Source organism: Oncorhynchus mykiss, chromosome 13, assembly GCF_057628025.1.
Source record: "Oncorhynchus mykiss isolate SJ-2025 chromosome 13, ASM5762802v1, whole genome shotgun sequence".
Lineage (NCBI taxonomy): Eukaryota > Metazoa > Chordata > Actinopteri > Salmoniformes > Salmonidae > Oncorhynchus > Oncorhynchus mykiss.
In genome coordinates this window covers 10,661,272-10,685,465 of record NC_143034.1, presented here as the reverse complement: position 1 = coordinate 10,685,465, position 24,194 = coordinate 10,661,272, and the positions used below count along the sequence as shown (strand labels likewise).

Sequence of the window (24,194 nt, the reverse complement as noted above, 5' to 3'; positions counted from 1 at the left end):
CATATGGAACAGACTCAGGAACCACATCATTTATATGTAGGTACATATGGAACAGACTCAGGAACCACATCATTTATATGTAGGTACATATGGAACAGACTCAGGAACCAAACAGTTGAACCATGTCATTTATATGTAGGTACATATGGAACAGACTCAGGAACCATGTCATTTGGATGTAGGTACATATGGAACAGACTCAGGAACCATGTCATTTGGATGTAGGAACATATGGAACAGACTCAGGAACCATGTCATTTGGATGTAGGTACATATGGAACAGACTCAGGAACCATGTCATTTGGATGTAGGTACATATGGAACAGACTCAGGAACCAAACAGTTGAACCACGTCATTTATATGTAGGAACATATGGAACAGACTCAGGAACCAAACAGTTGAACCATGTCATTTATATGTAGGTACATATGGAACAGACTCAGGAACCATGTCATTTGGATGTAGGTACATATGGAACAGACTCAGGAACCATGTCATTTGGATGTAGGAACATATGGAACAGACTCAGGAACCAAACAGTTGAACCATGTCATTTATATGTAGGAACATATGGAACAGACTCAGGAACCACAGTTGAACCATGTCATTTATATGTAGGTACATATGGAACAGACTCAGGAACCATGTCATTTATATGTAGGTACATATGGAACAGACTCAGGAACCATGTCATTTATATGTAGGTACATATGGAACAGACTCAGGAACCATGTCATTTATATGTAGGTACATATGGAACAGACTCAGGAACCAAACAGTTGAACCATGTCATTTGGATGTGGTAGAAAGTGATTCAGAAGAATCAGAATCAAAATGTGATTCAGCACCAGAGGTCCCGGTTGCAGGTGTTTACGACAAAGCAAGATCAATGTGTTACCCAGCTAACTTGCCTAAATATTCTGAAATAACTTGTTTTATAGAAATATATTAAGTGCATGGCATAATAAAACAACCAAAAACACATATCTAAGTAAAGCTTTCTTAATGAACCAGAAAATCAATAGTTATTTCTGGTTGCTTATCAAAGTTAGAGCGCTAACTCATTGTTCCTGCTATGCAGCAGACCCTTCTGGGCTGCATTCAGCAGGACACGTTGGACAACCTTCAGATAGAAATGTGTTTGGTAGAACAAACATACCTCTCTGGCATATATAACAGTAGTTCAGAGTGGTCTGTAGTTGTTCAGAGTGCTCTACAGTGGTCTGTAGTTGTTCAGAGTGGTCTATAGTGGTCTCTAGTTGTTCAGAGTGGTCTGTAGTTGTTCAGAGTGTTCTATAGTGGTCTGTAGTTGTTCAGAGTGTTCTATAGTGGTCTGTAGTTGTTCAGAGTGGTCTGTAGTTGTTCAGAGTGTTCTATAGTGGTCTGTAGTTGTTCAGAGTGTTCTATAGTGGTCTCTAGTTGTTCAGAGTGGTCTATAGTGGTCTCTAGTTGTTCAGAGTGGTCTGTAGTTGTTCAGAGTGTTCTATAGTGGTCTGTAGTTGTTCAGAGTGGTCTATAGTGGTCTCTAGTTGTTCAGAGTGGTCTGTAGTTGTTCAGAGTGTTCTATAGTGGTCTGTAGTTGTTCAGAGTGTTCTATAGTGGTCTGTAGTTGTTCAGAGTGGTCTGTAGTTGTTCAGAGTGTTCTATAGTGGTCTGTAGTTGTTCAGAGTGTTCTATAGTGGTCTGTAGTTGTTCAGAGTGTTCTATAGTGGTCTGTAGTTGTTCAGAGTGTTCTATAGTGGTCTGTAGTTGTTCAGAGTGGTCTGTAGTTGTTCAGAGTGTTCTATAGTGGTCTGTAGTTGTTCAGAGTGGTCTGTAGCGGTGTAAGCAGACGTCTCCATTGAGGTGTGCCGTCAGGACAGTTCCCTGCGCCCCCCAACGGGCGAGCTGACACCCCAGCTCTGGGAACCAGACCCCCTGCTGGCCCTGACGCCCCCCAAGCTGCCACACACACACGGAGCCGGACCGGAAAACCCCAATCACACTGGATCCATGGACATCAACCTCCACCAGCCTAGGGAGAGAACACACACACAGAATAAACACACACCCACAAACGAGAGAGAGGTTAAGACACAATTCCCTCTTCCTGCCAACTCTCCCTTTCCTCCTCCCCCTCTCACCTCCCGGTGCAGGCTTTGGGGAGGCCTAGTCTGGTTGCCAGGGCGACGGTGCCAGTCAGAGGGTTGGTGGCGACCAGCGAGAACAGAGCCCCTCCCTCTTCCTCCTCCACAGCACACAGGGACGGGTGTTGCAACAGGACAAACAGCACCCCCTGCAGGACGAACGGGGACATGACAAATCAAAATTCATTCAAAGTGCATTTCTCCAGGTCTCAACACACTTCACAAAAAAACACAAAAAGAAACAACCAATAAAACAGGACAACATCATGACTGTACATACCATCACTATATCTACAAAGGTACCCCAGCACATTGACTCGGTACCGGTTCCCCGTGTATTTAGCCTCGTTATTGTTATGTAAATGTGCTGTTTTACTTTTTGATTGATTATTATTTATTTATTTTTTACTTTATTTTATTTAGTAAATATTTTGATTAACTATTTCTTGAACAGCGTTATTGGTTAAGGGCTTGTAAGTCAGCATTTCACGGTAAGATCTACACACCTGTTGTATTCAGCGTATGTCACAAATACAATTTGAGTTACACGTTGACTGTCTCAATTCTCTGTACTCTCACAATACACTTGTTCACTTCCCTTCATGGATTTAGAAGGAAAGTAGTGGACACTCCCTCTAACCCATGGATGGGTCATGGACAGTAAATGCTTTAAATGTGTGTGGGAGAGAGTGCACATAGAGAAAGGGCAGAGAATTGGGTGGTTTGGGACACAGACACTGGGAGGTTTCGTAGGACGGAGTGGGACATGACAACCTCATCACTATTCAGTCAAGGTGGGTGGAGGATGTTAGTTAGACATGGGGAATGACATGGTGAGAACACAAACACACGAAGATCAGAAACTCTCCCATGTCCTGTAGGTTCTCTCACACATTATAGTAGGAACGAACACACTCTTTCTGGTACAGATACTACACACACACACACACACGCACACACTCACGCAGAGGGAGTATCCTCGGAGGCAGGTCGTATCCGTGAAACCATCTCCCAGACTGATGCTCCGCAGCAGCTGCCCCGTCGTCACGTTCCTGTCACACACACAGTTAACGGAGAAGATTCTCATTCAACTGTAAACAGGTTTGAGAAGGCATTTAGCAGATGCTCTTATCCAGAGAGAGACTTACAGTCAGTGCATTCCACTAAGATAGGTGAGACAAGCACACATTAGTCATTGGAAGTAAAAGTGTTCCTTGATAAAGCAGCTGTCTACAAAACCAGTGTAAAGTGTCTTTGAAAACCTTTCAATTAGAGCATCCTGGTCCCGGGGACCTAAAGAGGTGTTTTTGCCCTAGAACGACACCACTTATTAAAATTATTATTAAAATAACCACAAGGGTGCCACCGTTTAGGTTCCCAGCACCAGGAAGCACTGAATTAGCTACGTTCTTTTGCTCACCACAGAACAACATGTCCTCCGTGGGTTGAGCCAATCAGAGCGTCAGTCTGTCCCTCCACCGCCGCCACGGTCTGCACGCGCTCAGTAGGACAGACCAAAGACAGGCAGGCCTGCAGCCTGAGAGAGGTCAGAAAGACAGAGATAGAGTACACACACACACAGCATTAACCATGCCAGACGACAGAAGACCCTGGTCACCCATGGTTACCTGCCATCCTGTGTCAGTGTGTAGACCTGCAGCGGGGTTGTGGCGACAGAGTAGGAGGAGCTAACCAGCCTTCGGTTGGACATGCCCACCACCATGTGGATCTCCCCCTCACACAGCACCGCCTGGGACAGACTGGAGCAGCACAGTACCCTACACACACAGAGATACATGTGCGCAGACACACACAAATATTAATATAAACATTTACAGACGCATGAACACAGAGACTGACAAGCAAAGAAGAAGAGAAAGAAGAACCGGGAAGAAAAAGAGGGATGGGGGAGTGGTAGCAGTATGTGTGTGGGGTGGGGGAGTGGTAGCAGTATGTGTGTGGGGTGGGGGAGTGGTAGCAGTATGTGTGTGTGGCGGGGGGGGGGGGGGGGGGGGGGTGTAGTACCTGGCCTCTCTGATTTCCAGCTGGCCCAGAGTCACACACAGAAGCCCAGGAGCGTCCGACACAGGAAACACTGACATCACTGACTTAAACACACACACACACACATACAATGTACACTCACTGGACAGTTTATTAGGTACACCTATCTAGTATCGGTCAGACCCCCCATTGCCTCCAGAACAGCTTGAATTTTTGGGGGGTTTTCAACAAGGTGTGGGAAACGTTCCACAGGGACGTTGGTCCATGCTGATGTGATGTCATCACGCAGTTGCTGCTGATTGGACGGCAGTACATTCATGCTACCAACATCTCATCCCACAGATGCTCTACAGGGTTGAGGTCTGGGGACTGACCAGGCCACTCAAGTAAACTGAAGTCGCTGTTCCAGGTGATGCTTTTCCACTCCTCTCATCCAGTGTTGGTGACAGCGTGCCCACTGGAGCCTCTTCTTCTTGGTTTTAGCTGATAGGAGTGGAACCCGGTGTGGTCGTCTGCTGCAATAGCCAATCAATGACAAGGATCCATGAGTTGTGTGTTCTGAGATGCCGTTCTGCTCCGTTATTTGTCTGTTTGTGGCCAGCCTGTTAGCTTTTGCACGGTTCTTGTAACTCTCCTCCTCATTCAAGGGTTTTTCTTTATTTTTACTATTTTCTACATTGTAGAATAATAGTGAAGACATCAAAACTATGAAATGACACATATGGAATCAATAAAAGGGTAAACAAATCAAAAGAGAGAATGCCAAGAGTGTGCAAAGCTGTCATCAAGGCAAGAGTGTGCAAAGCTGTCATCAAGGCAAGAGTGTGCAAAGCTGTCATCAAGGCAACAGTGTGCAAAGCTGTCATCAAGGCAAGAGTGTGCAAAGCTGTCATCAAGGCAAGAGTGTGCAAAGCTGTCATCAAGGCAAGAGTGTGCAAAGCTGTCATCAAGGCAACAGTGTGCAAAGCTGTCATCAAGGCAAGAGTGTGCAAAGCTGTCATCAAGGCAAGAGTGTGCAAAGCTGTCATCAAGGCAAGAGTGTGCAAAGCTGTCATCAAGGCAACAGTGTGCAAAGCTGTCATCAAGGCAAGAGTGTGCAAAGCTGTCATCAAGGCAAGAGTGTGCAAAGCTGTCATCAAGGCAAAGGGTTGATACTTTGAAGAATTTCAAAAATAAAATATTTTAGTTCATATTGATCTGTTTAACACTTTTTTTGGTTACTAGATGATTCCATATTTGTTATGTCCTAGTTTTGATGTCTTCACTAAAGAAAGGAAAACTCTTGAATGAGTCCAAACCTTTGACTAATACACAGTTGTTACACACACACTCATTAAACACAGAAACACCCATGAACAATATAAACTCACAGTTGTTACACACACACACACAAAGACACACAACACAAAGTTACTTCTATGAAGGTCCAGGTGTGGAGTCGTCTCCAGTGTGGGGGGTTGTTCTGACCCCAAACACACACCTCCCACTCTCCTGCCACCGCTACACATACACCTACTGACAGCCACGACACACAGCAGACATCCACCAGGCTGCCTCCTGCAGGGGCCTACACACACACACACACACATTATTATTACACACACAGACATTCTCTGAAGTGAGTGGTGACATGGATGTTGAAATACACAACAATGGCTTGTCATCACAGTATTGACCTTCAGTGTGTGAGAGAGCTTTAAGACACCCTCCTCTGTCATCCCATCCCTCCTCTTCTCCTCTTTCTTCCTCAACGCTCTCTCCTCCTCTCCCTCTCCTCTCTCCTCGGTGGCCTGTCTGGTTGAGTGGAGAGAGGGAGCTGGCTGGCGAAGAAGCTGGATAGGGGGCGATGGAGGGGGTGTATTTGGGGTTGGAGGGAGAGATTGAGGCAGTAGTAGAGGAGTGGGAGGGAGCAAAAGTTGGGGCAGGGAATCAACCAGGCTGGGGTGGCAGAGAGCGAGGGAGGGAGGGGAGGAGGAGAGAGGGATGATTGGAGATGGGCAGGGAGAGAGGGAGGGAGGAGAGAGGGCTTGGGTGGAGGGACTAGAGGGGAAGGGGAGGGTCAGAGTAGGGGGACAGGGAGAGCAGGAGAGGGGGAGGGTCAGAGTGGGAGGGCAGGAGAGGGGGAGGGTCAGAGTGGGGCGGCAGGGAGGGCAGGAGAGAGGGAGGGTCAGAGTGGGGGGGCAGGAGAGGATGTGAGTCACCGCCTCTAAAGAAGGTAATGGGGGGCTGTCAGGGAGGGAGAGGGGTATGTTGGGGTTAGGGGTCAAGGGGCTAGGGGTCATCCCTAAGGAAGGTAAGGGGGGAATGGAGGAGAGGGAAAGGGTGTGTCCGTGAGGGGTGTGGCTGGTTAGGGAGGGGCTAAGGAGGAGCAGGGAAGGGCTGGGGGAGACAGCACACTCTGCATCTGTCTCCGTCCGGAGGGAAGGGCACTCAGTAGTGCACACGGAAGGACATTTGGTAAGGCACTCGACAGAGAACTCCGTAGGGCACGGAGAAAGGCACTTAGTCTTTGTGTGGAAGGATGGACACTCGGGAGGGCACTCGGTCTCGGTTTCAGTTTGAAGGGAAGGGCACTCAGTAGTGAGTCGGCCTGTCTGCTGGTCAACTGAAGGAAAGTCTATAGACTGGCCTACTAAAACGGTAAGCTGATGGCCTACAGGCTGGTCTACGGGGTGGTCTGTAGACTGATGGCCAGTAGGCTGGTCTACGGGTTGGTCTGTAGACTGATGGCCAGTAGGCTGGTCTACGGGGTGGTCTGTAGACTGATGGCCAGTAGGCTGGTCTACGGGGTGGTCTGTAGACTGATGGCCAGTAGGCTGGTCTACGGGTTGGTCTGTAGACTGATGGCCAATAGGCTGGTCTACAGGTTGGTCTGTAGACTGATGGCCAATAGGCTGGTCTACAGGGTGGTCTGTAGACTGATGGCCAGTAGGCTGGTCTGTAGACTGATGGCCAATAGGCTGGTCTACAGGAAGGTCTGTAGACTGATGGCCTATAGGCTGGTCTACGGGGTGGTCTGTAGACTGATGGCCAGTAGGCTGGTCTACGGGTTGGTCTGTAGACTGATGGCCAATAGGCTGGTCTACGGGTTGGTCTGTAGACTGATGGCCAATAGGCTGGTCTACAGGGTGGTCTGTAGACTGATGGCCAGTAGGCTGGTCTGTAGACTGATGGCCTATAGGCTGGTCTGTAGACTGATGGCCAGTAGGCTGGTCTACGGGTTGGTCTGTAGACTGATGGCCAATAGGCTGGTCTACAGGAAGGTCTGTAGACTGACGGCCTATAGGCTGGTCTACAGGAAGGTCTGTAGACTGATGGCCTACAGGGTGGTCTGTAGACTGATGGCCAGTAGGCTGGTCTACAAGGTGGTCTGTAGACTGATGGCCAGTAGGCTGGTCTACAAGGTGGTCTGTAAACTGGCAAACTGAATGGTACTCCGAATGGAGGTCTGTAGAATGGTCTAGTGCGTCTGTAGACTGCTGGCCTATAGGGTGGTCTATAAGATGCTGGCCTAAAGATCTGTCTATAGACTCTTCTACCGGAGTGACGCAGTCTGTGACAGGAGGGGTGAGGCTGAGAGGGAGGGGCTCAGGCGTAGGCGCTTTAGACGTCTGACCGCCTGTGTCGCCGTGGAGACCGTAGACCGAGCCTCTGTTGCGGCGACGACGCATGTTGTAAGGTGAGAAGGGTTCCGGTTCGGCAACGGCAGACGAGGCGCGAAGCTTCTGGAGCTTTAGCTGTCCGAACTGGTCGTCGGGGAGATGGAAATCCTGGAGGTCAAAGGTTGAGATGACGCGGCCCAGACTCCCAGGGTGCACTGCTGGTCCTCCAGGGGAGAGGGAGGAGGGCAGGAGGAGAGACCACACACTCTCTACACACACAGAACATGAGTGAAAGAATGAAAATGTTAGCTGATAATTGAAGTCACAGTGAAGTGTAACAGCCTTCAGATACACCACACGGCTCAGTCCCACCTTTGCTCTGCTTTGCTGTGTGAATGAGGGGAGAGACACAGCTCCTTCTGAAGATGGGATAAAGCTGTTCCTCCACACCTCCAGAGAGAGGCCAGCGCTCCGGACATCCACCCCCAGGGAGAGGCTGCGAGGCTGGGCTAATAGCGGCCGGGGTCTGGGTGTTGTCTGGGACGGGTGCTGGGGGATCCGAGTCCAAACTTAGAGAGCGGCCCAGTTTCGGCCTCCTTCCTCTCCTCCTCCGGCCTCTGATAGGCCGAACACTGCAGGCTCTGGAGGGTAAACTCTCACTCTGATTGGTCCCTGACTCAGCGGTAAGCATCTGATTGGCTGATGGCTCCTCAACCGGTGTGCGATTGTTCGGTGAGTTTGAGGTCAGTTGACTTGAGCACGGGCGGTGATTGGAGGGTTGTGCTAGTGAGTCGGACTGTGAAGTTGAGAGTGAGTGTGTGTTAGACATCCGGCCCCTGCTCCTTCTGTGGCGCCCCCTGTTGAGTTGGTTCAGAATGACAGCCTGCAGGTCTCTGAAAGTAGCATTAACAAAACACCTTACATTAGATTTGTGAACCACAGACGAGATGGAGCAGGCTCACATTCAAATAACTGAGACGGCGTTTTGTTGATGGTGGCGGAAAACGCTAAATGATAGAATTTCACGTGGACGAATGGTTATGCATCCCTCCAATAGAGTTCCAGACACGTAAAGCATCTTTACAACGGCGCTATTATGGTGGCTCGTGGTGGCCACAATGCTTTAGATAGGCATTTCCTGTTTGACCTAATATACAGTGCATTCATCAAGTATTCAGTCCCCTTGACTTTTTCTAACACTTTTTGTTACGTTACAGCTAGAGTTGAAACTGTATGAACATTTCATATCACCATTATAGTGACCAAAATGATCACGGTTATCAGTATTATTTTGTATTATCAGTATTATCGCGGTTATCAGAATTATCAGTATTATCGCGGTTATCAGTATTATCGCGGTTATCAGTATTATCAGTATTATCGCGGTTATCAGTATTATCAGGGTTATCAGTATTATCAGTATTATCAGGGTTATCAGTATTATCAGTATTATCGCGGTTATAAGTATTATCAGTATTATCAGTATTATCAGGGATATCAGTATTATCGCGGTTATCAGTATTATCGCGGTTATCAGTATTTTCAGTATTATCAGTATTATCGCGGTTATCAGTATTATCAGTGTTATCAGGGTTATCAGTATTATCAGTATTATCGCGGTTATAAGTATTATCAGTATTATCAGTATTATCAGGGATATCAGTATTATCAGTATTATCCCGGTTATCAGTATTATCAGTATTATCAGTATTATCCCGGTTATCAGTATTATCAGTATTATCAGTATTATCAGGGATATCAGTATTATCAGTATTATCCCGGTTATCAGTATTATCAGTATTATCCCGGTTATCAGTATTATCAGTATTATCAGTATTATCAGTATTATCGCGGTTATCAGTATTATCAGTATTATCCCGGTACTGTTAAGATGTTCAAAAAGTACTGATACACTGAAATCATTTCACCAACCAATTTTATACTGAAAACCAACAAACAAATACAATTATCAGCACTATGCACTTTTTAAAATAATATCCTTAACATTAAAGATGGCGCCATGTGGCCATCCACTAAGTTTCCTTAGTGCAGGTTTTAATGAACACAACCTTAAGCAACACAAGTAAAGCAATGTGCATGTCAGAACAATACAACCATATGTAAACACATCCAATGTGCAGGTGATGACATTAACATAACACAATATCTAAACAAATCAAACGAACAACACTGATTGTTTATCTCTTCTCGCCTTGATATAGAAACAAGGTGCTGCTGGCCTAACATCCAGTATGTCTGTTCTCTCCTTCATATAGAAACAAGGTGCTGCTGGCCTAACATCCAGTATGTCTGTTCTCTCCTTGATATAGAAACAAGGTGCTGCTGGTCTAACATCCTGTATGTCTGTTCTCTCCTTCATATAGAAACAAGGTGCTGCTGGCCTAACATCCTGTATGTCTGTTCTCTCCTTCATATAGAAACAAGGTGCTGCTGGCCTAACATCCTGTCTGTTCCCTCCTTCATATAGAAACAAGGTGCTGCTGGCCTAACATCCTGTATGTCTGTTCTCTCCTTCATACAGAAACAAGGTGCTGCTGGCCTAACATCCAGTATGTCTGTTCTCTCCTTCATATAGAAACAAGGTGCTGCTGGCCTAACATCCAGTATGTCTGTTCTCTCCTTGATATAGAAACAAGGTGCTGCTGGCCTAACATCCTGTATGTCTGTTCTCTCCTTCATATAGAAACAAGGTGCTGCTGGTCTAACATCCTGTATGTCTGTTCTCTCCTTGATATAGAAACAAGGTGCTGCTGGTCTAACATCCTGTACGTCTGTTCTCTCCTTCATATAGAAACAAGGTGCTGCTGGTCTAACATCCAGTATGTCTGTTCTCTCCTTCATATAGAAACAAGGTGCTGCTGGCCTAACATCCTGTATGTCTGTTCTCTCCTTCATATAGAAACAAGGTGCTACTGGTCTAACATCCTGTATGTCTGTTCTCTCCTTCATATAGAAACAAGGTGCTGCTGGTCTAACATCCTGTATGTCTGTTCTCTCCTTCATATAGAAACAAGGTGCTGCTGGCCTAACATCCTGTATGTCTGTTCTCTCCTTCATATAGAAACAAGGTGCTGCTGGTCTAACATCCTGTATGTCTGTTCTCTCCTTCATATAGAAACAAGGTGCTGCTGGTCTAACATCCTGTATGTCTGTTCTCTCCTTCATATAGAAACAAGGTGCTGCTGGTCTAACATCCTGTATGTCTGTTCTCTCCTTCATATAGAAACAAGGTGCTGCTGGTCTAACATCCAGTATGTCTGTTCTCTCCTTCATATAGAAACAAGGTGCTGCTGGCCTAACATCCTGTATGTCTGTTCTCTCCTTCATATAGAAACAAGGTGCTGCTGGCCTAACATCCTGTATGTCTGTTCTCTCCTTCATATAGAAACAAGGTGCTGCTGGTCTAACATCCAGTATGTCTGTTCTCTCCTTCATATAGAAACAAGGTGCTGCTGGCCTAACATCCTGTATGTCTGTTCTCTCCTTCATATAGAAACAAGGTGCTGCTGGCCTAACATCCAGTATGTCTGTTCTCTCCTTCATATAGAAACAAGGTGCTGCTGGCCTAACATCCTGTATGTCTGTTCTCTCCTTGATATAGAAACAAGGTGCTGCTGGCCTAACATCCAGTATGTCTGTTCTCTCCTTCATATAGAAACAAGGTGCTGCTGGCCTAACATCCAGTATGTCTGTTCTCTCCTTCATATAGAAACAAGGTGCTGCTGGCCTAACATCCAGTATGTCTGTTCTCTCCTTCATATAGAAACAAGGTGCTGCTGGCCTAACATCCTGTCTGTTCCCTCCTTCATATAGAAACAAGGTGCTGCTGGCCTAACATCCTGTCTGTTCTCTCCTTCATATAGAAACAAGGTGCTGCTGGTCTAACATCCTGTATGTCTCTTCTCTCCTTCATATAGAAACTAGGTGCTGCTGGTCTAACATCCTGTATGTCTGTTCTCTCCTTCATATAGAAACAAGGTGCTGCTGGTCTAACATCCTGTCTGTTCTCTCCTTCATATAGAAACAAGGTGCTGCTGGTCTAACATCCTGTATGTCTGTTCTCTCCTTCATATAGAAACAAGGTGCTGCTGGTCTAACATCCTGTATGTCTGTTCTCTCCTTCATATAGAAACAAGGTGCTGCTGGCCTAACATCCTGCATCTTTGTTCACTTGAAACTGAAATGTAAAAATGTCAACATATTTACTTTGTCCGGTTTAAATAGTGATCTGCAAGGGGAGACAAAGTGCTCGCTGGCACTGAACACTCTCTCTCTGACTGCTGGTTGCTGCAATGCATAAAAGCTTCCTGGCAACCCTGGCAAGGCGAGGCAGCTCTGATGCAGAACCTCTCCACCACACCAGTGGATCCTCTTCAGCTGGAATGGGTGGCAGAGACAGGTAGACCTTGATCTCTTCTTTCACTCTGTCTTCTGGGGAGGTCAGAATCTGACCCTCTTCACCTCTCTGCTGCCTTGTTGAGGTAATCCTTCTCAGCAACCCAGCCAGGCCTTTCCCCCCCGATGCCGCTGTGGGGGTGGTGGTGGAGGCGCTGCTGGTGCTTTGTGGTTATTCCCTGACTTGTACAGCTGTCAGCTTCAAAGCCTCCTGGACACAGCGGTCAGTGTCAACGTTTGCAGCCTCAGGCTCATCTAACAAGCTCCTTTTGAAGCAGGGGTCAATGAAACAAGCCATGTGCATGACTCTCTCTTTGCCTTCTCTGTGGATGTTGTTAAGGTCTTCTCTCATTACCCTTTTCATCTCCTTAGTCAGGGACGGCTCCGTATCCGTTTCCACCAGAACATCACGGGTGATGTGGTCCAGGACATATTCTCAAAAAAACTCTGATGTTGTGAGCAGAGTGATCTTCTGGGAAGAACTGTGTTTCCAGGCAGTTTGATTCCAGTTGCCAGTCTGGGGTGAGGTAATGGATAACTGAAGCTGATGTAGGGTTGACCACCCCCACTTTCACTGGTCCAGAGGTCAGTAGTTGCAGCAAACCATGTGCCTTGAGCCAAACTTTTTCCAACATCGGCTTTAACCTGGTTGTACAGGTTTGGGATTTCAGTCTTGGAAAATAATGTTGGTGATGGCACTTTTGTCGTGGGGCACAGCAACCTTCATCAGCCTCAGAAAGCCAGGCCTCTCAACACTATGAAATGGCATCATGTCCTTTGCAATGTAATATGAAAGGGCTGCAGTGAGGTCTTGATCATGTTTAGATGTGGGTCCATAAGCAGCCTGCCTTTTAAAATGCTTACTGGAGTGTCTGTGTCACAACTGTAGATGAGGAGGGACCAGTAGCGTCACTGGGTTTGCTGCACGACCCTCTGTAAACAAGGGAATAGCAAATGTATTATTATTATGTGTTGTTAGATTATAATTATAAACTCACACAGTCTATCTTCTGTGTTGCATTTGAGTATATGCAATGACCCCATTCACAATTGACATAAATACAAATGAGTCTTAAGAGGACAGTGATAGTAATTGCAGTGAGCCCAACAATTGACCTAAATACAGGAGTCTTGTATTGGAGTCTATATAGTGTTTAACCTGTTATAACAATCTAACAACCAAGTCGTCGACTGACGGATTTTAAATGAACAAAACATGTTGTTTGGGTGACTAAACTACAGAACGCGTTATCGTGTGCAATGGGAGAATAGTCTGCAGACACACGACCCATACAGCAGATCAACGTGTTTTTACAGGACTAGGTAACACTGAACGCTTCAGTTTACATTATTGACAAGCTATTAGCAAGTTAGACCAACCATGACATATCCCCCAACCCCAAAGTCCCCACATCATGCATTGAGCTAAAAGTTAACTTACCTTGCATTCGCTATAAAGTAGTGGGTGATGGTCACGAAGATGACTCGAGAGATTTGAAGTGTTGCCACCTTTGGCAGCAATTATTTTGTTGCATGTTCTGCAGACAGGGTGACCATTTTCGATTAAGTTTCCCTCAGCACTCAGGGGAAAACCCTAAATACAACCACAGTTCAGATTTGGTCCTCTTAGAAGGCTGAAAAATCTCCAGAGCGCCGTCACTGCCTCCCGCCATGTTTTCACACAAAACCAAACCCGCGTTGCATCAGACTTCTGCAAGCCGCGGTAATCAAACACGGTTTTAATCAGAATATACATTTGAAACGATAATACTAATCGTCGGGAATTTTATCGTGGTTAAATCGTGAAACCAGTAACCATTTAATCCCTAGCTACAGCCTTATTCTAAAATTGATTAAATGGGGGCCATGACACAAATGTAAAAATCATATCAAACATTCTTCCTCCCGATTAAATGTATGTGTGAGAATTGCCAGAACAAGCAGAGATACCAAAAATATATATTGGTCCCACCCTGGCGTGGAATCACCCAGGCAACCTGTGGATCTGAGACGAAGGCATGCGTCGCCGTCTAGTGGTTCTGAAGTAGTACTCAACAATAGAGTACAATACAATACAATCAAGTATAAAAACAACAGATATTAAAAGGTGACCACTAACCTGTGGCTCTGTGAAGAGGCCATGCGTCTTGTGGTTCTGATGTAGTATTCTACTGGGAACGGCAGACCTTCCACCAGGGTGCACGAGTCCAGGACTCGCCCAGTGTTACACAACCCAACAGCCCCTAACACGGAGACTCCCACAGCTACTGAATCACTTCCCTCTTCTCTCTCATTCTCTCCATCTCTCCTCAGAGAAGGAAGGGGTGAACCGATCTCCTTCTGTCCATATGTCCTCTGTTCTTCTCTCTCCTCTCCATCGCTCTGTTTCATTGCCTCTTTATCTGGAATTTCCCTCTCATTCTCCTCCCTCTCTAGCTCTTTCTTCACACCCTCCTTCTCTTCCTCCATATTTCTCTTCTCTCCATCCTCTTCTTTCTCTGTTTGTGCTTCCAGCTCCAGCCCATCCTCGCTGGTCTCAGTGTCGTACCTCCCCCCTGCCCCCTCGCCGCCCTGGAGCCTCCCCGTCCGCTCCCAGCGCAGCCGGCTTCTCCGTGACCTCAGCCGGAGGGAGTGGCTTTGTCTGTGAGGGTTAAGGTCAGGTGTCCGAGGGCAAGAGTCATCGACGGGGAGGAGGAAGCGGATGGACGGACTCCTCCGCCTGAGGTTCTCAGATTCCACCGGACACGATGCCGCCACAGTCGAGTCTGCACACATACACACACAGTACAATGTCATTTCCAATACACATTACAACCTGGATATAACCTGAACACACACACAGTACAATGTCATTTCCAATACACATTACAACCCGGATATAACCTGAACACACACACTACAACCTTAATAATATAATAGTGGTAAGCTCAAATATGCTAACATCACATTTTTTTTTTTACAGCACTTCTAATACGGGCAGACTGACCTCCAGCGGGGCCTGGTGGTGAGGCTGAACCTGGGGCTGTCCTAGCAGGGCTACCAAGGGAGAGGGGAGGTAGAGCTGGGTTGGGAAAGGTGCTGGCTGGGACTGGGTCTGTCTGGTCCTGGAGGTTCTGCTCAGAGATCCGACTCCTCACATGCTTCCGCACGGCATCTGATCGCTCAGCTCGCTGTGTGTGTAGAGGGGATAATGTACATCAATGTTGTCAAACGCGTGCAGTACTACACAACACAGGTATCAGTCATGGTTGTGGTACTTACTACACACACATACATAGCCCCCCCCCCCACACACACACCAGTTACCACCTTTACACACCATATCTCTCACCTGTAATCTCCGAACTGTCCTGGAGTACTCCCTCTGTAGCAGGGCCAGTTTCCGCCTCAACTGGGGAGGGACACACACACATACTTATCATGCTACTTGAGAAGGAAGATAAGCCTAGCTACATTACATTTTAAGACCGCTTACACAAGGCCCTACTATATGTAAACAATACACCTACCTCCTCCTTGTCATCGCAATGGAGCACGCGCTCCAAATTATCCTCCATTCTTGTCACGCGATCCTAACGGTCACCTTTGACAGTTAGCGAGAGGTTTTCCAAAAAAAAAAACTATAGATTTAGCAAGTGAACAAGAATCATAGCTAGCGTTAGCTGACAAACTACCTAGTTAGCTAACTAGTGTTAGCTGACAAACTACTGCAACGTTAACTAACGTTACCTCACATTTTAAGAATAGTAACTAGTAGCTAATTATTTGATAAAAACGTACCATTCAAAGCCATTTGTTTCTGTATTTATCGGCGTCAATATGCTAGCTAGTCACGTTTTTTTGAAGGGGGCAGGAAGGAATCCAATCCAGTCGCTGTTTTTTCTGGTTCAATCAATGAACAAAGCAGAACAGACCCAGCTGCTATCGCATTGGTGTCTATGGGAGCGCCAACCAGACCGTAAATTGATACTTTTTTAAAACGGCCTTAGTGAACTCTATTTTATTTATCCACCATTTTTGTCCAAACTCTCCCGCGAGTTCACGGTCCAGACAAGACCAATCGATAACCGAAAAAAAAATGCAACAGCCGGTTGACTGACTGCTTCTCAGAAGGAAGGCTGGCGAGGGTGGGTTATATCTTCTTCTTTGGTATCATGGCGTTCACACATTTTGTTTGTGGATGCCGCCACCTACTGTGCGATAGTGTGTGTTCAATCACGTTACATTTATGATACAAACAGAGGGAGAAAAAAATTGGCCACCAACCAGCCCGACACCTGTATACCACAGAGGAGGCTGGTTGGAGGAGCTATAGGAGGACGGGCTCATTGTAATGGCTGGAATGGAATACATGGGACGTTATCAAACATATACAAACCATAGCTGTGTTTGAATACTACACAATGAGTACATTCTATTAGTTCATTTTAGTACACTGTAACCGAACGGTATCCTTTCAGTTGAGAGTACTAGCGCTTCACCTGTCTACCGGAAGTTGATGCTGTTGCTATGCAACTTCTTGCTAGCTTGTTGGCATAAAAAATAACTAGCTGAAATTTTACGATTTTGGTGTTTGTAAATTCAATCTGGAGTGCCAGAGTGAGCTCTGGGCTTTTTTGTAAATCAGGAGTAAGGTTCTGACCTCACGAGTTCTGAAATCACAATGGCAGTCAAGCACCCGAGCTAACTGGCTAGCTAGCTCCAAACACAAATGAGAGAACACCTCACTCTGACCATTTTACATACCCTAGCAGAGCTGGTTAGGCTGTTTTCATGTTATACAGAGGGTTGGTAAATGTAACTGTGCTGCTGGCAACAATTTAATTACGCTTTTTTTTTTTTGCCTACTTTTACTAACACCGTCCATATATTCAATAGGTGTTGAGCGGCACACTCAAACGAGAGTGCTCTGAAATCGGAGTAGATAGACAGAATTATGTATTTGATGTATTAGTAGCCAACTAACTTTAGGTAACTAGCTAACATACCGGTACATACTGATGTAATGCTATGCGGTTCGTAAGGATAGCGTAGCTAACAAATTGTCAGCCAACTTATTTGACAAGTCATTACTTTATTACATTTCTCAACATTTTCTTAACATTTGTCATAATTGGTTAAAGCAATGAATTTGTATCCACTCTCATCGGACTTCGGCTGCATATTTTATTAAATTTTCTTCAAATCTGAAAACATTGTGAAGCCACGCCCATTTTTGGAAGAATTGCATTATGGGCCCTAAAAGCACGGAAATAGTGTCCACTGCTTGTATACTTCGTATTTTGGCGAATTTAGTACGACATCTTGGAACTTTATGACCAAAAAACATACTACATACTCAATTTACATCGCAAATAGTATGGTTAGTATGAGTATTTGAACAAGGCTCACGTTTGACTCCGTTCCATTTATTCCAGTCCAGCCATTACAATGAGCCTGTCCTCCTATAGCTCCTCCCTCCAGCTTCCACTGGTATCCCACTATTTCATATAAATCTCATTAACATATAACTCTTCTTTAGTAAAATGTCACACACCCATGTAATTCTCTGCAGCTTCCACTTACACTCATTAAAAACCTACTAGCCCATTCCACTACTTTGACAATATCTGCTCCTGCACAATGCCAACAGCCTGGGAGGACGGGACACTACCTCAACAGACCCTGTAACTCTTTGATAGTCATATCTCGTAAACGCAAATATTTCTCTGCAGCTGCCACCACAACATCTATTTTCTGTGTTTTACATTCCATTTCTGTGATACAGCTGATAACCATTACTATGAACGCTAGTGTTTACTTATTCAATATCTCCCTATCCCAGTCTGCTGTCCCTACTGCTTCAAGATGTCCACCATTGTTCCTGTACCCAAGAAAGCAAAGGTAACTGAACTAAATGACTATCGCCCAGCAGCACTCACTTCTGCCATCATGAAGTACTTTGAGAAGCAAGTTAAGGATCATATCACCTCTACCTTACCTGACACCGTAGACCCTCTTCAATTTGCATACCGCCCCAATAGATCAACAGATGATGCAATTGCCATTGCACTGCACACTGCCCTATCCCATCTGGACAAGAGGAATATCTATGTAAGAATGCTGTTTATTGACTACAGCTCAGCCTTCAACACCATAGTACTCTCCAAGCTCATCATTAAGCGTGAGGCCCTGGGTCTGAACCCCGCCCTGTGCAACTAGGTCCTGGACTTCCTGACGGGTCTCCCCTAGGTGGTAAAGATAGGAAACAACACCTCCACTTCACTGATGCTCAACACAGGGGCCCCACAAGGGTGCATGCTCAGCCCCTCCTGTACTCCCTGTTCACCCATGACTGCGTGGCAACGCAGGCCTCCAACTCAACCAAGTTTGCAGACGTCAGAACAGTAGTAGGCCTGATTACCAACAATGACGAGACAGCCTACGGGGAGGAGGTGATGGCCCTGGTGGAGTGGTGCCAGGAAAATAACCTCTACCTCAACAAAATGAAGGAGCTGATCGTGGACTTCAGGAAACAGCAGAGGGAATACACCCCTATCCACATCGACGGGACCGCAGTGGAGAAAGTGAAAAGCTTCAAGTTCCTCGGCGGACACATCACTGAAAATCTGAAATGGTCCACCCACACAGACAGTGTGGTGAAGGTGGCACAACAGCGTCTCTTCAACCTCAGGAGGCTGAAGAAATGTGTCTTGGCCCCTAAGACCCTCACAAACCTTTACAGATGCACAATTGAGAGCATGTCAGGCTGTATCACAGCCTGGTACGGCAACTGCACTGCCAGCAACTGCAGGGCTCTCCAGAGGGTGGTGCTGTCTGTCCAACGCATCACTGGGGGCACACTGCCTGCCCTCCAGGACACCTACAGTACCGGATGCCACAGGAAGGCCAAAAAGATCATCAAGGACATCAACTACCCGAGCCACGGCCTGTTCACCCCGCTTACAATCCAGAAGGTGAGGTCAGTATAGGTGCATCAGAGCTGGGTCCGAGAGACTGAAAAACAGCTTCTATCTCAAGACCATCAGACTGTTAAATAGCCGTCACTAGTCGGCTGCCACCCGGTTACTCAGCCCTGCACCTTAGGGGCTGCTGCTTTATATACATAGACATGGAATCACTGGTCACTTTAATAATATTTACATACTGCATTACTCATCTCATATGTAGTGTATTAGTGTATTATATTCAACTGTATTTTAGTCTATGCTTTACTCATCTCATATGTAGTGTATTAGTGTATTATATTCAACTGTATTTTAGTCTATGCTTTACTCATCTCATATGTAGTGTATTAGTGTATTATATTCAACTGTATTTTAGTCTATGCTTTACTCATCTCATATGTAGTGTATTAGTGTATTATATTCAACTGTATTTTAGTCTATGCTTTACTCATCTCATATGTAGTGTATTAGTGTATTATATTCAACTGTATTTTAGTCTATGCTTTACGCATCTCATATGTAGTGTATTAGTGTATTATATTCAACTGTATTTTAGTCTATGCTTTACGCATCTCATATATACATATATATTATATACAGTGCCTTGCGAAAGTATTCGGCCCCCTTGAACTTTGCGACCTTTTGCCACATTTCAGGCTTCAAACATAAAGATATAAAACTGTATTTTTTTGTGAAGAATCAACAACAAGTGGGACACAATCATGAAGTGGAACAACATTTATTGGATATTTCAAACTTTTTTAACAAATCAAAAACTGAAAAATTGGGCGTGCAAAATTATTCAGCCCCCTTAAGTTAATACTTTGTAGCGCCACCTTTTGCTGCGATTACAGCTGTAAGTCGCTTGGGGTATGTCTCTATCAGTTTTGCACATCGAGAGACTGACATTTTTTCCCATTCCTCCTTGCAAAACAGCTCGAGCTCAGTGAGGTTGGATGGAGAGCATTTGTGAACAGCAGTTTTCAGTTCTTTCCACAGATTCTCGATTGGATTCAGGTCTGGACTTTGACTTGGCCATTCTAACACCTGGATATGTTTATTTTTGAACCATTCCATTGTAGATTTTGCTTTATGTTTTGGATCATTGTCTTGTTGGAAGACAAATCTCCGTCCCAGTCTCAGGTCTTTTGCAGACTCCATCAGGTTTTCTTCCAGAATGGTCCTGTATTTGGCTCCATCCATCTTCCCATCAATTTTAACCATCTTCCCTGTCCTTGCTGAAGAAAAGCAGGCCCAAACCATGATGCTGCCACCACCATGTTTGACAGTGGGGATGGTGTGTTCAGCTGTGTTGCTTTTACGCCAAACATAACGTTTTGCATTGTTGCCAAAAAGTTCATTTTGGTTTCATCTGACCAGAGCACCTTCTTCCACATGTTTGGTGTGTCTCCCAGGTGGCTTGTGGCAAACTTTAATCAACACTTTTTATGGATATCTTTAAGAAATGGCTTTCTTCTTGCCACTCTTCCATAAAGGCCAGATTTGTGCAATATACGACTGATTGTTGTCCTATGGACAGAGTCTCCCACCTCAGCTGTAGATCTCTGCAGTTCATCCAGAGTGATCATGGGCCTCTTGGCTGCATCTCTGATCAGTCTTCTCCTTGTATGAGCTGAAAGTTTAGAGGGACGGCCAGGTCTTGGTAGATTTGCAGTGGTCTGATACTCCTTCCATTTCAATATTATCGCTTGCACAGTGCTCCTTGGGATGTTTAAAGCTTGGGAAATCTTTTTGTATCCAAATCCGGCTTTAAACTTCTTCACAACAGTATCTCGGACCTGCCTGGTGTGTTCCTTGTTCTTCATGATGCTCTCTGCGCTTTTAACGGACCTCTGAGACTATCACAGTGCAGGTGCATTTATACAGAGACTTGATTACACATAGGTGGATTGTATTTATCATTAGTCATTTAGGTCAACATTGGATCATTCAGAGATCCTCACTGAACTTCTGGAGAGAGTTTGCTGCACTGAAAGTAAAGGGGCTGAATAATTTTGCACGCCCAATTTTTCAGTTTTTGATTTGTTAAAAAAGTTTGAAATATCCAATAAATGTCGTTCCACTTCATGATTGTGTCCCACTTGTTGTTGATTCTTCACAAAAAAATACATTTTTATTATTTTATGTTTGAAGCCTGAAATGTGGCAAAAGGTCGCAAAGTTCAAGGGGGCCGAATACTTTCGCAAGGCACTGTATATATATATATATATATATATATATATATACTGTATTCTATCCTATTCTACTGTATCTTAGTCTATGCATTACTCATTTCATATGTATATACTGTATTCTATTCTACTGTATCTTAGTTAATGCCACTCCGACATTGCTCATCCTAATATTTATATATTTCTTAATTCCATTCTTTTACTTTTAGATTTTGTGTATTGTTAGATACTACTGCACTGGTGAAGCTAGGAATACAAGCATTTCACTACACCCGCAATAACATCTGCTAAATATGTGACCAATAACATCTGCTAAATATGTGTATGTGACCAATAACATCTGCTAACCATGTGACCAATAACATCTGCTAAATATGTGTATGTGACCAATAACATCTGCTAAATATGTGTATGTGACCAATAACATCTGCTAAATATGTGTATGTGACCAATAACATCTGCTAAATATGTGTATGTGACCAATAACATCTGTTAAATATGTGTATGTGACCAATAACATCTGTTAAATATGTGTATGTGACCAATAACATCTGTTAAATATGTGTATGTGACCAATAACATCTGCTAAATATGTGTATGTGACCAATAACATCTGTTAAATATGTGTATGTGACCAATAACATCTGTTAAATATGTGTATGTGACCAATAACATCTGTTAAATATGTGTATGTGACCAATAACATCTGTTAAATATGTGTATGTGACCAATAACATCTGTTAAATATGTGTATGTGACCAATAACATCTGTTAAATATGTGTATGTGACCAATAACATCTGTTAAATATGTGTATGTGACCAATAACATCTGTTAAATATGTGTATGGACCAATAACATCTGTTAAATATGTGTATGTGACCAATACAATTTGATTTGACTAACCTTACTGAAGCAAAAATCACTTGTTGGCCTATCTGCTGGCACAAATCTACTACTCACTCCGATCCTCTCAGGATCCCTCCACCTTGACCCATCCTCCTCTACTTTCTTCACCGCCTCAGCATATGACACTTTCTGGACAAATCGGACTCCAGCCACTTCAACCTGCCTCTCTCACACCTGACACTTCCGATCACCGGCAACTTTGGTACCCCTACAGTTGACACACACCACTTTATCCACCGAAACTACACAATCATCTGTCCCATGCCTTCCTGCACACTTGCCACATCTTGCAATCTCCCTCCTACACACTGCTGCAACATGACCATAAACGTTAACCCGGAAACAGAGCAGTGGATTTGTCACACAAGCACTAACAGGATAACGGATGTATCCTAACATGACTTTGTCTGGTAGAGACTGACTCAAAACTCAGAAGAACTGACAGTTCTGACAGTGACTCCTGTTTCACCACACTCACCGCCGGGTCTGTGACGCACCAAACGGCAAGCGTCACAAACACCAGGAATCTTCAACTTCAATTGCTCCATCTCCACACATAACGCTACCCCATAAAAATCACTCCATTCAATGGTGTCCTGTTCCTAAGAGCAAGGCAAGAAACAGATCTTGACCCAAGTTGCGTGACACGGAGCGCACACTCCCAGCGCCCACTCCCTTGAAAGTTGTGGTTCAGGTAGGCTATGTACCAATTTCAGGTTCAGGTAGGCTATGTACCAATTTCAGGTTCAGGTAGGCTATGTACCAAGGTTGGTGACACCCCTCCCTCACTCCCTCCCTCTCTCCCTAGACTGACACCCCTCGCTCTGTCTCTCCCTCTCTCTCTAGACTGACACTCCTCCCTCTCTCTCTAGACTGACACCCCTCCCTTCCTCCCTCTCTCTCTAGACTGACACCCCTCCCTCTCTCTCTAGACTGACACCCCTCCCTTCCTCCCTCTCTCTCTAGACTGACACCCCTCCCGCTCTCTCTAGACTGACACCCTTCCCACTCTCCCTCTCTCTCTAGACTGACACTCCTCCCTCTCTCTCTAGACTGACACCCCTCGCTCTGTCTCTCCCTCTCTCTCTAGACTGACACCCCTCCCTCAATCCCTAGACTGACATCCCTCCCTCTCTAGACTGACACCCCTCCCTCCCTCGACTCCCTCTCTAGACTGACACCCCTCCATCCCTCCCTCCCTCTCTAGACTGACACCCCTCCCTCCCTCCCTCTCTAGACTGACACCCCTCCATCCCTCCCTCCCTCTCTAGACTGACACCCCTCCCTCCCTCCCTCTCTAGACTGACACCCCTCCCTTCCTCCCTCCCTCTCTAGACTGACACCCCTCCCTCCCTCTCTAGACTGACACCCCTCCCTCCCTCCCTCCCTCTCTAGACTGACACCCCTCCCTCCCTCCCTCTCTAGACTGACACCAAAGTCCTTTCCCATTATTGATGTGTATTCTATTAACGATCTGTGTTGATTGTTGTGTGTGTTTTAGTGTTATCTTGTCCATAAACTGCTTACAGTGTAAGGAAACCAGTATGTCATTTTGTTATTAGGGTGAACTAACTTGTTTTTAAACTACAACTTTGTTGATTGTAATTGTGTGTTATCATCTGATGGCTCATATAAATTGTTACTAGTGTCTTTTCCACAGCAGTACAAGTGAAAAAGAAAAAAAATCTGTACAAATGTTTCATTGATGTCGACTGTATGCAGATATGACCTGTATTTACTGTCTGTCTGATGTTCCCGTTCATACAGGAGACGTGACTATTGTGGATCCTCTGGGGAGCCTCAACAACATCATGAAGCTGACTAGGCAGAGAAGAGTCTCTCGATTTCCACCGGGGACCAGTATGAAATATGGTGAAAAATGTCTGCGCTCATTACTAAGTCACTTTGGATAAGAGCATCTGCTAAATGACTTAAATGTTAAGCCTTACCTCTGCTCTGTCTGTGGGGAAATGCTGTGCTCAATCAACCCATCTGAAA

At 45.3% G+C, this 24,194-nt stretch overlaps 1 protein-coding gene across 3 annotated transcripts; it reads right to left on the bottom strand.

The window, feature by feature from the left end:
- Positions 1 to 683: 683 nt before the first annotated feature.
- palb2 (partner and localizer of BRCA2) lies at positions 684 to 16,437 on the bottom strand. Of its 3 annotated transcripts, XM_036948822.2 has the most exons (14): positions 15,930 to 16,437; positions 15,659 to 15,732; positions 15,481 to 15,540; positions 15,136 to 15,319; positions 14,269 to 14,914; positions 8,106 to 8,626; positions 5,808 to 8,002; positions 5,546 to 5,698; positions 4,153 to 4,235; positions 3,756 to 3,905; positions 3,548 to 3,664; positions 3,092 to 3,179; positions 2,125 to 2,276; positions 684 to 2,015 (listed from the first exon to the last, which is right to left on the bottom strand). In XM_036948822.2, exons 2-14 carry the CDS (start codon positions 15,704 to 15,706, stop codon positions 1,805 to 1,807), a joined length of 4,608 nt encoding a protein of 1,535 aa, XP_036804717.2. In that variant the 5' UTR covers positions 15,707 to 15,732; positions 15,930 to 16,437; the 3' UTR covers positions 684 to 1,804. The 3 variants fall into 3 exon arrangements, 2 of the variants coding, with proteins under 2 accessions (XP_036804717.2, XP_036804720.2); XR_016485611.1 differs by lacking the exons at positions 684 to 2,015; positions 2,125 to 2,276; positions 3,092 to 3,179; positions 3,548 to 3,664; positions 3,756 to 3,905 and adding an exon at positions 4,506 to 4,646 and having other exon boundaries at positions 15,930 to 16,430; XM_036948825.2 differs by lacking the exons at positions 684 to 2,015; positions 2,125 to 2,276; positions 3,092 to 3,179; ... (1 more) ...; positions 3,756 to 3,905; positions 4,153 to 4,235 and adding an exon at positions 4,468 to 4,646 and having other exon boundaries at positions 15,930 to 16,430.
- Between the last annotated feature and the right edge of the window lie 7,757 nt (positions 16,438 to 24,194).

What these genes read in the sequence shown, in the direction of transcription:
- palb2 (XM_036948822.2), bottom strand. Translation starts at nt 15,706, where the DNA reads ATGGAGGATAATTTGGAGCGCGTGCTCCATTGCGATGACAAGGAGGAG. An exon ending in CACAGCAAAGCAGAGCAAAG is followed by an intron (nt 8,003 to 8,105) that starts GTGGGACTGAGC and finishes CTGTGTGTGTAG; the next exon opens with AGAGTGTGTGGTCTCTCCTC. An exon ending in ACACCTGGACCTTCATAGAA is followed by an intron (nt 4,236 to 5,545) that starts GTAACTTTGTGT and finishes TGTGTGTTTAAG; the next exon opens with TCAGTGATGTCAGTGTTTCC.